The sequence below is a fragment of the Monodelphis domestica genome, chromosome 3, assembly GCF_027887165.1.
Source record: "Monodelphis domestica isolate mMonDom1 chromosome 3, mMonDom1.pri, whole genome shotgun sequence".
Classification (NCBI taxonomy): Eukaryota; Metazoa; Chordata; class Mammalia; order Didelphimorphia; family Didelphidae; genus Monodelphis; species Monodelphis domestica.
The window spans coordinates 97,087,793-97,101,952 of NC_077229.1; the positions used below are offsets into that span (position 1 = coordinate 97,087,793).

Genomic DNA, 14,160 nt, shown 5'->3' on the forward strand with positions numbered 1-14,160 from the left:
CATGGCACAGTCTCTCCATACAAGTATATACTTGCTGGAGCACCTGACTTTGAAAGGAGAAACTCTACCAACTACTATAATTCACTGAATAACTTCCCTCCTGTCTAGGTCTCCCATGCAAGCTGGTTCAGGGCCAGAGCTTGAGGTCAATGCCCCTACTCCAGGAAGACTTTGGCTATTTGAAAAAACAGCTTGAAAGGTCGGTGAAAACCAGACCAGTGATCTTATGTATGTGAAAAATAACTGTAAATGTGGAAGACCTTAAAGGGAATGCAATGATTCCAGAAACATTTCCATTTTGCTTCCTCCTCAGAATCATAAAATTTAGATGCATCAGGAAGAAGCCTTCACTATCACATCATTCAATCCCTTCATTCTGAAGAGAAGGAAACTCTGGTACAGAGGGCAAGTAGATTCTTCAAGGTCAGAGAATGAAGGTTGTGGAGCATCTGATGCCAAACCTAGGGTTCCTTCTACCAGACCCTGCTGACAGGCTCCTAATTGAATACTGACTTCTTACTCCTTTGCCTTATAGTATTTTGTAAGCAAGGAGAACTTTTTTAAAAAATTAATTTTATTTTTATCATATTGTTCATTTTTGTGAGTAATCTTATAAAACCAAAACTTCAAAACATAAACTCAAATAAACAACTGAAAAATCATATGCTTTGATCTGCACCTGACTCTAATAGTTCTTTCTCTTGAGAAGGATAGCATTCTTTGTTCTAAGTCCTTTGGAATTGTCCTGGATCTTTGTACTGATGAGAGTAGCTAAGTATCACGGTTGATCAATCCATAATATTGCTGTAACTGGGTGTAACATTTTCTTGGTTCTGCTTATTTCACTCTGCATCAGTCCACAAAGGTCTTTCCAGCTCTTTCTGAAATTATCCTGTTCATCATTCCTTTCAGCATAATAATACTGCAAAGAGAACTTTTGAAGGAAAAAGCTTTAACTTACCTTGTAGGAGACCTTCACCACAGAAGGAGCCCACTTATCAAATTCATATGCCCAATTTGACAGAGTTCTAGGAGCAAAAAAGGGGAAAGGATGATCAAATCACATTTCTCTAATAAATAATCAAAAGCTATGAAGTATTCATGAGCAGTGTGCTCAGAATTGTATTAGGTGCTATGAGGGAAGAAGTATAATAGAGGCAGGTATTACTATTTCCAAGGAGATTGAAGTCCAGCTAGAGAGGCACAGTTAACAGATACCAAACAATAGCAAGAAAAATTCAATACAGGAGAGAGTCAAGTGTTGGACTATAACAGAAGAATTCAAGAGAGACAGAGAAGAATGAAGGTGGGACTAGTGAAGAAATGGACTTGAACAGTGTGTTAATAAAGAGAGGGCATTGGGACAAGTAAGAATGAAGTTACAGTCTTGAATGAATATGGCATACTTATAGTTTGTGAGTAGACTGGCCTAAATCTCCTGCCAGGAGAGATATTCAAGCTAGACTTGCTTGACAGAAGAACTTAAAACTGACTTCTTCCTGGCAGCAGTTCTCAGGATGAATTGGAATGATCAAAGCTTAAGGTAAGGGTTTGTACAGTAGATCAAGTGTGAAGTGTTATTTTACTTTGTGCCTGGACTACCATGGTGAGGGCAAATAAACCATAGACCAGATGGGCTTTGAAAGAACTGACATGACTTAGTGACTGATGGAATACTAAGAAAGACAGAAAGGGATAAGGCATGGATGACAAGTTTTGACACTGGATGACAGGGAGTATGTTGGGAGAGCATGCAGGTTTTGGAAAACATAAATTTATTACTGGACCTACCTAGTTTTTTCCTTCTACCTCATCTACCAAGAACAGCAAACTAGACACACAACACACCCTGTCCTGCTACCTCCTGCAACTGTATTTATCACATACTTTGCTGCAGCACCTCAAGGACCAAGGACATTTCCATTTGATTTGCATATGAAAACTCCTATACATGATCTCCTTTATTTTTGTATCTTCAGCACTTAGCATAATACTTTGCACATAGTAAACACTTAATGCTTTTACTTTTCATTCATTCACTCTTAACCCTTCCTCCCCTTCAATCCTTAGTTTACCTTCTATTGTACTCAATTCTCTTATAATAAAAGTTGTATCTGAATAGTACATTTAAAGTTTCCAAAAACCTTCCTCAAAACAATCCTTTGACGTAAGTGGTAGTAAGAATTGTCATTTCCATTTTGCAGTTAGAAAAACTGGCACCGGAAGTTAAACAATTTGCCACCTACAGCTAGTAAATATCAGAGCCTTAACTTGAAATCAGGTTTCCTGGCCTGATGTCCAGTGGTCTTTGCATTTACAAACTCATCAACAAATTCATCATTTATGTCTTTTTAAAATAGTAACATTTATTAAGAACTTTACATGTTATCTCATCTGATCAATCCTGTCCTATTGTTTGACTTCCCTAGCAATGAGGAAACTGAGGTTAAGATACTTGTCAAGTATCTGAGAAGGGATTTGATCACAGGTCTTCCTGATTCGAAGCCCAATGACACCCATCCACTATGGCATTTTTTGTAATAGCAAAAAAGTTGACACCCACCAGCAGAGAAATAGCTAAATAAATTATGGTAGATGACTGTAATGCAAGATTATTATGCTGTTTTAAAAAAATGAGGCATTCCAGAACTGGAGTGGGGAGATTGTAGGTCCAAATTTGGGCTCAGACACTTCCTAGCTGTGTACATATAATTATTTCTCTCATTTTACAGATGAGGAAATTGATACTGAGAGGTTACATGACTTCTTACACATTGATCCTTGCCACATATTATTTAAATTTATGACAATGGCTTCCTGGTTGTTCCAAAAAAAAAGACACTCCATCTCTGTCTGCCTGTCATTTCTAGAGTGCTCTCCCTCAATATCTTTGCAATATGATCTCTCTAGCATCCTCCAAGTTCCAATTAAAATCCCATCTTCTAAAGGCAGCCTTTCCCAACTTCTCTTAATCGTAATGCCTCTCCTCTTTTTTTATCCGAAATAGAGCTTATCTGTAGTCTTCCCTATAAAGATTGTGAACTTCTTAAGGGCAGAGGCTGTCTTTTCTCTCTTTTTTTATCTCTAGTGTTAATAGAGTGCCAGGCACCTAGTAGGTGCTTAATAAATTTTTGATGATTGATTGACTTCCTTAGGTTCATATAGCTAGTGTCCAAGTAAGGATTTAAAATCAGACTCTCCTGACTTCTAGTTTAGGGGTTGAGACAAACATACAGCCAAATGGAATCTAAAAACCATTGCTAGAGATTATGAAACCTTTGGTGAAAAGGCCTTTAAACTGAAAAGTGGATGGTGAGGGACAAAACAGCTGTTAAATACACCAACAGATACAACAGATGGTAACGAGCATGGCCCAGGAAAGAGTTATCAAGTAGAGAGGACTAGTGATCTCAGATGAACTCATTAAGATCATTAGATGTCCTTTCATTAATGCAAGAAGTATGGGCAATTTACAAAGTGAACTACAGTTCTTAATAAGAGGAAATAAATTCGACCTCAAGGACATGACTGAGACTTTTAGAAGAGAAAACTAATGAATGGAATATAGACATGGAAGAATGAATCTTATTCAAAAGGAGCAGAAAGAGGGTGTTTTTCTTCTTCTTCTGGGTGTGTGGGTGTGTGTGGGAGAGGAGAGAGAGAGAGAGAGAGAGAGAGAGAGAGAGAGAGAGAGAGAGAGAGAGAGAGAGAGAGAGAGAGAGAGAGAGAGAGAACTCTGTATGCGTTATTGAGAAAGTTAAATCTTTTCTCATGTTGTAGCCTTCAGCTGTTCAGTTCCCAAACAGCCTTTCCCCAAGTCTCATGTTTCTTGAATACCAGTTTCTAGGGGGACATTTTTCTGGAAAGAAGCAGTTGGGATAGGTAGAAGAATCAGGAGAGAATCTCCTTGGAATGCTTCCAAAATCTACATATTCAGCTCTATTCTCTCTCCTAAGATTTATTTAATCCTGTATCACCAATTGCCTTTTGGACACCTGGAACTATATAGGCATGTCAACCTCAATAGGTCCAAAAGAAAAAATTTCCTGATCTATTACCATCTCTATTATTTTGTATATACATGATGTGTGTCTCCTTATATGATGTCTACCACATTAAAATTGGAGGTCCTTGAGGACAAGGTCAATGCTCTTTTCTTTTCTAACTGTAGCACTTAGAACAGACCATATCTGGTGCACTATTTCAGTCTGGGATGTCATAGTTAAGGAAGGACAGTAATTAATTGACAACAGGTTGGCTGAAGGAAGTAGAAATGGCTGGGTTGGAGAAGTGACCATAGGAAAGGAACTGAGATGGGAGGTAAAGACAATAAATAATAGTTGTCTTCACATATAGGTGGGGATTAGATTAGAAGATTTTTGAGGTTCCTCCCAGCTCAGCCACATAGAACAGCCAGGCAAAATAAACTCTGATGATAAACAAAAAAACTTTGCTACGGAGGAGCATCCTCTTAATGCCCAAATGTAATCTAGGCCACACTGGCTTTGTTTTATGGAATGAAGAATTGTGAATTAAGTAAGCAGCACAGATTCTTTTGCTGCAAAATACTAGCCTTCTCATTTCTTCTTAGATCTGTTTTGTAGGGTAGTTACTAAGATTTATATGAATTAATAACATACTATCTTTACTCTTCTTTGAAGGTGTTAGTGATATGTCTAGAGTTATCTTTCCTATTATTGATGGATTTATACCAATTCAGCTATACTTTCTCACTAGGAACCTGGTAACCAATGGAATGGATTTCTGAAGATGTTCGTCAAGTTGAGGGGATTAGTATACAGTTAAAGAATTCATACATAATAGGGTCTCCCCATCCCCCCCCCATATCCACCCCAAACTAATCTGGCCTTGCCATATTATCACTGTACTGGTAACCACTCAAGTCAGTACAATCCCAGATATTTTTTACTTTTTCAAACTTACGAAAGAGGTACTATGATGAGAAATGGTCCGTTGATACGCTTGTGTTCCATGAGGTATGTAATTAAAGCAATTGTCTGGATAGTTTTGCCGAGGCCCATTTCATCTGCCAGGATCCCATTCAGATTATTATTATATAGGGACACCAGCCACTCCAAACCCTTAATCTAAAAAGGATAAAAATGCGCAAACACAGGTAAATGACAGTGTCTGTTAAAGAGAAAAAAAATCTACTTTGAAAAATATCACAGATGACAGTCCCTTTTTAAAAAGTATATTAATCATTTGATTATCAACTCTTGATTTCATATAAAACAATTCTCTATTGGCAATCATTTGACTATTCTTCTGAAATGCCTTCTGAAGTATAAAGCACACATGAAGCAGCTTATAGTTCAATCTGAAAGGGTACAATGTGGAAGGATATCACTTAGACCCAAAGGGACAAAGAATCATGTTTGAAGCTTGAAGGTACTGCATAAATCATCTCCTCTAACCCAAATAAATCACCATCTAACCCCCTGGTTCTAGAGATGAGGAAACTGAGGCCCACAGAGATTCTAAGTGATCTGTTTAAGGTCACATCAATAATAAGGGACAGAACTAGGATTCAATTTAAGACTCTTATATCCAAATCTAGTTTCCTCTTCACTCCAATAAGCTGCCAGTTAGATAGAGGAGAGCTGAAAAGAGGCAAATTTAGGCCTCACAGAATGACAATTAGAGTGTTTACAGAAGTTGAATGGAGTACCTTAGGAGATACAAAGACTTGAGGGTTCCAAGCAAATGCTCTAGATAATTACTTGATGGGAATGCCACAGAAGAGATTTTTGTTCATGTATGTATTAGACTCAATGACCTTTTGTGGTTCCTTAAAACTCAAGATTTATATTTCCAACATATTTTATCTATGCTTAATTAAAAAAAACCCTTATGTTCTATCTTAGAATCAATACTGGGTATTGGTTCCAAGGCAGAAGAAGAGTAAGAGCTAGGCAATGAGGATTAAGTGACTTGACCAGGATCACACAGCTAGGAAGTGTCTGAAGCTAGGCTTGAACACCCAGGACCTCTGGTCTCTAGGCCTGGCTCTCAATCCACTAAGCTGCCTAACTGCTGTCCCATCCTTAATTTTAAAGCAGTCAATACCTTTTCTTCCAGCATTTGCTATTTGTAACTAAGCACTATGTGGTTACAAAGGCAGGAGGGCGCACAACTTACATCTTTGGAAGCTTAAATCTTTACTTTGATAAACAGAGCAGACCTTTGTCTTTCTCTTCCTATTCACAATTACACATTACCCACAAGGAATTCATTCATCTCTAAATTTTGAAGTATTATACATCAGTTTAGATATTTAAGTGATTTATTTGAATGAATCTTTAGTGTTTTGAAATTTATTATATAAAAAATTAGTTTGCCTTTAAGAGGTGCTTAGAACTCACGAGATAATTTCCCCCCAAAGTCTGAATAAAGGAATAATATGCAACTCCATATTAAAAACTAAACTGGTATGTATTCTACTGCAAGTTACAGGTGTAGGTGTATTGAGGAGGGGGAGGGGGGAGAGAAGGGGGATCACACCCAAGAATTAATGATGAATTTGGTAAAAAAAATGAGGAGGAATCACTTTCCAACTTAATTAATATAGACTAACAAGACTCTAGGGATGCTGGGAATCCTAGAAAAAAGGAAGGAAAAAGTATAATTATTTTTAAGTGGAAATTTTGGACTCAGAAGAGAAGCAATAAAGCTCACTGATCTAGCCAAGTTCTAATTTTTTCAATTCCATTAAGTTTCTGGAAATTTCCATTGGATAAAGGTTTCTCTGATGTGAAATCTCTTTGCCCTGAGCCAAGACTTTGTGGAGAAGGCCGCAAGCAGCCAGCAACAAAAACAGGAGTGATGTCCAAACAGAGAAACAATGAAACGTAGTGACTACTTGAATTAATTACTCTATTTCTTTTTAATAAACCATTGCTCTTGATGCTATAAAAAAAGCCAGTCATTTTGCCCATTCATTCAACGAATAGGTATTATTAAGAACCTATTATATGCAAGGCATTGGGGATAGAAAGACAAAACAAAAAATGTCTGGAACTTATATTCTATGAGTAGGAATACAACATTTACACGTTTAGGAGAAAGATAATTTAAGGTGAGGGAGAACACAAACAATTAACCAGTCCAAAAAAAAACACCTTTCTATAGGAGGTGAAATAATGCTCTAAGTGGGAAAGTACATGGCAGGCCTGTGCAAAGATTATCTAAAACAGACTCCTTCTTTCCCTTAGCAAAGCATTCCTTGAAAGGTGTAAAGTAAACTTAACTTGCAATTAATCCTAACAAGAGGCACGTATAAGATGCCCATTGTTTTCTGATTCTAGGGAGGAAAAATATTTTATCATATATGTCCATCAGGTCTTTGCATTTTATCTATAACTACTCTATATTAGCAGCTTAAAAAGAATAAGTGGTACTCATGGCTATAGAGAAAAACAATTTGCATCTAAAGTCTGCTTGGCAAATGAAGATAAATAAGGCATTTTCCAACTGCTATAATGTACCCACTCTACAGACATATTTTAGTATAGCAAAAGTCCCACCTGGGAATTGTGAATTGATCCAACTATTCTGGAGGGCAGTTTGGAATGATACCCAAAGGGCTTTAAAAGAATGTCTGCCCTTGATCTAGTCATACCACTGCTGGGTTTGTACCCCAAAGAGATAATAAAGAAAAAGACCTGTACAAGAATATTCATAGCTGCACTCTTTGTGGTGGCAAAAAATTGGAAAATGAGGGGATGCTTTTCGATTGGGGAATGGCTGAACAGATTGTTGTATATGTTGGTGATAGAATACTATTGCACTAAAAGGAATAATGAACTGGAGGAATTCCATGTGAACTGGAACGAACTCCAGGAAATGATGCAAAGTGAAAGGAGCAGAACCAGGAGAACATTATACACAGAGACAAATATACTGTGGCACAATTGAATGTAATGGACTTCTCTGCTAGCAGCAATGCAATGATCCAGAATAATTCTGAGGGTCTTATGAGAAAGAACACTATCCACATCCAGAGAAAGAACTGTGGGAGCAGAAACATAGAAAAACAACTGCTTGATCACAAGGTCAATGGAGATATGATTGGGATATAGACTCTAAACGATCATCCTAATGCAAATAATATATGGAAATAGGTCCTGATCAATGTCACATATAAAACCCAGTGGAATTGCTTGTTGGCTATAGGGGAGGTAGAAAGAAGATGAATCATGTAACCACGGAAAAACATTCTAAATTAATTAATTAAATCACAAGATTTTAGAAGTTTAAAAACAAAGCCCCGCCTGATTTGATGTTTTGGAAGATGTGTTCCAATTTTCTCTCTCTTACCTGATATTGTTTAAGTACCCCATTGACCATAAGTGTAGACTGTTTGTCCACCCTTTCAGTGACTGCATGGGCCACTGCATAATATGACTGCAGACCACGAGCAAGAGCCTGGGAAACACCATACTCATCATCAACATCTTGCTTGGCGTTCCTATGGTTTGATAAAAGAAGAGTCAGGGAACAAATGCTATATGTCCATCTTTGTAACAAATATTCTACTGGTACAAATTTCTTTGGCCATGGCAATACAGAATATTCCATTGCTTTCATAATATGGAAAATAGGTGCCACAACATAGCACTGTGGCAGAAGTATGGGCTAGAAACCAGAGGACCAGAGTTCCTGCCTTACTATTTACTATGTCTCCTGCCTGAGGCAAAGCACTTTATCTCCAGTTTGCTCAACTGTCATGAGTGAGGTTTAGACAAGATTTCTTGCATTCTAGTTCTAAAGCATTCTAGTTCTAAAGCCTCTAACTGTGTTTTGAAAATTGTCAATTTTTAAATAAGATGCAGAAAGCCAAGAACAAGCCAGAAATAAGCTTGAGATCTAATTCTACTGATTGCTATTAGTTTATTTGGGAATATGATAATCCCTCAGTTTCTCCATCTGTAAAATACTGACATCACCAGTTTTGAGGATAAATCCTCAAACTATATCTAGAAAATAGTAAGATGTTTCTAATTAAAAATAAATAAAATTCACTTATAGGCAGAAGCCAAAGAATATGGGAACTTTCATTTAAAAGGATATCCTATGGTGAAGAGTCTCTGAAAACAATCTCTCTAAAAATGAATGGGTCTAAGGCATATAGATAGCACATTGACAGAGCATCAGGCCTGGAGTCAAGAGAAACTGGATTCAAATCTGGCCTCAGGCACTTCCTAGCTGTGTGATCTTGAGCAAATCACGTAATTCCCAACTGCCCTGCTCTTGCTGGCTCTTCTATCTTAGGACTGGTACTAAGAATGGATCTGACTTGGTTTGCATGCAAAAATTTCCCAAGGACTATTACCTGAAATTGTACCCATGTCATATCATGGAAGGTCAGAAACAGCTGAGTTTCCCTGACTATTTTCTAGTGTCTGGTACAAGCCAGCTATTGAATCCAATAAGATGATCTATTAGGTAAAATTTCTATTCATGCTCATGTCATGCTTCTCAGAGGGTTCTCTTACTCAATAATATGTCTTGCATCCACTTCAGAGACATCATCACTGTCTGGATCTGGGATCTTTTTCTTTTCATCCACAGGAAGGGTGGGCTGCGCTGGTTGTGGCTGCTCTTCCTCCTCTTCCTATCAATTCAACAAAAATTCTTATTACTAGGAATCCATCCACAAGATGTACACATGTAATATTAGTGCATTAGAAATATACTATAGTGCCATTATTTCTATAACGGGCAGTTCTACAAAAAATAATACTCAAGAGATCTGTGTTCTAGGCACAAGAAGGGTGAACAAAACAATGAACTATATTTTTCCCTCTTCTGAATAGTTTTTATTATTATTCCAAAACTTGACAAACACTAACAAATATAAACATTAATTCCCATATACGAAGAAAACAATGATATATGAAACTGCAAATATCTATTGTCTATGGTTTCCTTTTACATATGATTAATTCAACATCTAAGTTTGAAAGCTATCCTGCCTATCTATTTTCATCTCTTTTGAACTTTTCTATACATTAAAAAAAAGGTTTCAATGATCCTTCCACATTTTTAAAAAAATTTGTCACCATTATACTCATCCCCCTCTCCCTGCCAAATCCTAATCTTTTGAAATTAAAACAAACTTATTATTGTATATTATTGTAGTCTCTCGGTAACCGAGGATGACGATTGTTTTTGTGCATTTTTGTGCACAAAGACACTTGTGCATGAAGATTTAAGTGGAAAAGTCGATGCACAGAGACAGTCCCACTTTGAAAGTCAAACAAACAAGCAAACAAACAAAAAACCCTTGCAATAAGTGAGCAGTCATATAAAATAAACTCTTAGTGTAGCCATGTCTTCAGAGTTTAATACTCATCATTCTGTATCTTGAGGCCAACTTCTATGTCAGGAGAGTAAATTTCTTTTTTCAAGTGGCTACTGGCAGCTGAGTGTTTTGAGAACTGTTTGTTCTTATGCTTTGAATTTTTACCTACTGGAAAATGCTCCTTCATATCTGAACTGGTTCTTTAAATACCTTGGGTATCAGGCTTTAATCAGAAAAACCCTTTTGCCAAGACTTTTAAAAAAATATTCTAATTTAACTAATTTAATAATTCTAATTCATTTTGTTTGTATATTAAATTTTCTATTTTGTTTTTAAAAACTTCTGATGAACTTCTTCCTTATTTGATCAATGATCCTTTCTTTATCCTTAGTGGTGAAAGGAATCTCATTCCTTCCTCCTCTAATTTGTTGATATGAAGTTTTATGTCTAAGGCATGAGGTTATTGTGGTAAATACCTGCTGGCATTTACCAGTTTTCTCATAATTTTTGTTAATTACTGACTACTTAGTCTGGGAAATGGGGACTTGGGGATTGACTTAACACTTAGAAGTGTTCATTTGCTTTTGTATCTTATATACCAAATGTGTTATAATAATAACCTTTCCTACTGTTTAACCAGTATCAGGTAGCTTTGACGATTATAGCTTTGTAGTAAAGTTGGAGAACTAGTACTTCTCTGGCCTCTTTCATTCACCCTTTCTTCATTCTGGAGATTCTTTATCGTTTGTTACTCTAGAAATCATGATTTCACCCTACCTAGCTCTAGATGGTAATATTTTGATAGTTTGGGATAAATAGGTTAATTTGGATAGGATTGCCATTTTATCATAGAATGCAGATTTAGAATTTATTATGTATTTAGAATTAAATAGAATTTAGAATGTATTAATCATAAGCAATTATTGGTTTGAATGATTTGTTTTGTCTTTATTTTTATTATATTTTATTATTATATTTATATATTATATATTTATATGTATACAAACATAAATATATATTTACATATATTATATTTTATTATAAGTTTCTTATAGTTGTATTTATATAGTTCTTTGGTATATAGAGTCCCAGATATTTTATATATTTACCAAGTATGTTGAATAGAATTTATATATTTTTCCATTGGGTTTGGTTGGTAATTTACAGAAACACAGTTTTATGTGAATTAATGAAGTTAATGTTTCAAATAATCTCTAGTGATCTAAGTAGACTATCATCTGCAAAAAGCAATATTTACAATAATCATATATAAGAAGCAGTCATTGTCTATGCTTATAAAAATTATTTTTGTCATGCTATATTCAGCAAGTATTTCAAATATTGTACCAAATAATAGTAGTGAATTGACATTCTTAATTTATCCATAATCTTACTGGAAAGGTTTCTTGTATTTCTCTATTACATATATATTACTAACTATACTAAGGAAAAGTCCATTCATTTGTAGGCTTTTTAGTGTTTGTTTTTTAACAGAAATGGATGCAGTAGTTTTTCAAAGGTTGTTTCTAAATTTACTGATATAAACGTGATTTTTATTGTAATTAATACGGTCCCCTTATGTTTAAAATTTTTCTGAGATTGAACCAAGCCTGGATTCCTAGTATAAATTCAACTTGGCTACATTGTATATTTATTATGTTGATGTGGCCTCTTTGCTAATATTTTATCTAATATTTTGTGTGTTGCATCTTCATTGGGGATACTGTCTCGTAGTTTTCTTTCTTTTCTTTCTCTAAGTATTGGGTCTACATTTTTATTACAGAAAGAAATTGGAAGTTTCCTTTCATTTCTCATTTTTTGTAAATGACTATATAATTTTCTCTAAATATTTGATATAATACACTTTTAAATCCATCTGTTTCTATTTTTTAAAACGAGTTAATTTGTGGCTTATTCAATTTGGAGTTACTTTATTAGCCTTGGTATGTAACATTATTATGAATACTTAATCATTTCATTTAAAGTTGTTGACAAATAACTAGGCAAAATAGTTTATAATTACTTCCTTTATTTATTTTTTTTCATTTGGTAAGATTTCCACTTTTCACTTCGGACACTAGCAATTAGTTTTCCTCTTTAAAAACCAATTGGCTAAAGGTTTCTTTGTTCATTTTTTTAAATTGGGGTGGGGTGGGGGGGAGCTCAGTTCCCTGCATTCATTTGTTAACCTCTTCCTTGATTTTCAGAATTTCCACAGTGGTGCTTATATTTGTAGTTTTCATAAAGTTTCTTTCTTTTTCTAGTTGCCTCAGTTGCTTGTCTAATTCACTGATTTATTTTTCTAATTTTTTCATAATACTCTGTGAAGTATGGATACTAATTATTTTATAAAAATTTGATAGAACTCTGTTGTGAATAACAGATCCAAAAGTTTTTCTTTGGTAGTTCCTTTTACAATTAGATCTATTTCCTTTTCAGAGAAAAATTAAGATCTCAATCTGATTTTCTGATAGTTTGAGTACATTTCTAAATTCCTCTTTTTCTTTTGTGTTCTCAGTTTTGTTAGCAAATAGCTACGTGATATATTCTGATTCTTGTTCTGGCTTTGTTTTGATTTTTCATTGTTCATTCACTATTTTATTGACCTGTTTTTCTACTTGCTTTTTAATCAGAATAGCTAAGGTTTCATCAATTTCATTAGTCTTTTCCAAGAACCAGATTTTATTTCATCATTATAGTCTATAGCTTTTTTTGTTTTTATTTACCTTTTAATTTTTAATCTCTTTTGTTTTAGTTTTAATTTAATTATTTCTAAATTTTAAAAAATGCACATTCAATTAACTAATCTTCCTTTTATTTCCTTTTTAGTTTATTGATACCTAATTGTAAAGATATGATTTCCCCAAGGGACTCCTTTAGCTGCATCTCAGAAATTGTAGTATGCAGTTTCATTATAATTTTCCTTTTGCAGTTATTAGTTTTATGACTTGCTCTTCGATCTACTCATTAAGATTTAATTATTAAATTGTATTTACATCTATATCTTTTGTCTGTGATTTCTGAACCAATTTCCATTCCACTTGCATTAATGGTTTGGAAAGGATGTATTTATTGACTATGTTTACCTTTTTATATTAGTTTGCAATATTTCTGTGTCTTAGTACAAAGTCAATTTTTGTAAATTTCATATGATGCGCAGAAATAGGTATATTTCTTTGCTGTCCCATTTAAGATACCATAATTCTTTTTTAATCCTTATCTTCCGTCTTGAAGTCAATACTGAGTATTGGCTCCAAGGCAGAAGGTAAGGGCTAGGCAATGGGGGTCAAGTGACTTGCCTAGGGTCACACAGCTGGGAAGTGTCTGAGGCCAGATTTGAACCTAGAACCTCCTGTCTCTGGGCTTGGCTCTCAATTCACTGAGCTACCCAGCTGCCCCCAACCATAATTCTTTTAACTTCAGTTTTCTCAGAAATTTGTTCAGTTCCATATTTTCCCTTTTAGACTTATTCAAAACTGATAAAGATATTGAAGTCTCCAGTCACTACAGCATTACTATGTCTTCTTAAAGGTCAGAAAGTTTCCTTTAATAATTTGGACGATAAGATATTTGAAGTAAGTTTATTACTAATTATTTGTTGGTTGTCTTTGGTTCCTTTTAATATATATCCTTGTTTATTCCTTATTATTATTTTTAGGCAGGTGGGGTGGGTTGTGAACTTGCTCAGTGTCACACAGCCAGGAAGTGACTGAGGTCATATCTGAACCCAGGTCCTTTGGATTCCAAGCCTGGTGCTTTATCCACTGTGCTACCCAGCTGCCCCATATTAATTTTTGAATATTTGTTTTTGCTTTCTATAAGAGCATGATGGT

The 14,160-nt window shown here is 35.1% G+C and overlaps 1 protein-coding gene across 13 annotated transcripts in view; it reads right to left on the reverse strand.

Moving 5' to 3' along the window:
- The window catches only part of SMARCA4 (SWI/SNF related, matrix associated, actin dependent regulator of chromatin, subfamily a, member 4), a 110,920-nt gene that overhangs the window by 36,697 nt on the left and 60,063 nt on the right, over positions 1-14,160 (reverse strand). For all 13 annotated transcript variants that reach the window (XM_007488524.3, XM_001362925.4, XM_056822729.1 and 10 more), the window contains exons 14-17: positions 9,519-9,637; positions 8,341-8,491; positions 4,945-5,108; positions 962-1,028 (exon numbers count right to left, since the gene is read on the reverse strand). In XM_007488524.3, coding sequence (XP_007488586.1) covers positions 962-1,028; positions 4,945-5,108; positions 8,341-8,491; positions 9,519-9,637 — 501 coding nt within the window. The remainder of the gene's footprint in view (positions 1-961; positions 1,029-4,944; positions 5,109-8,340; positions 8,492-9,518; positions 9,638-14,160) is intronic.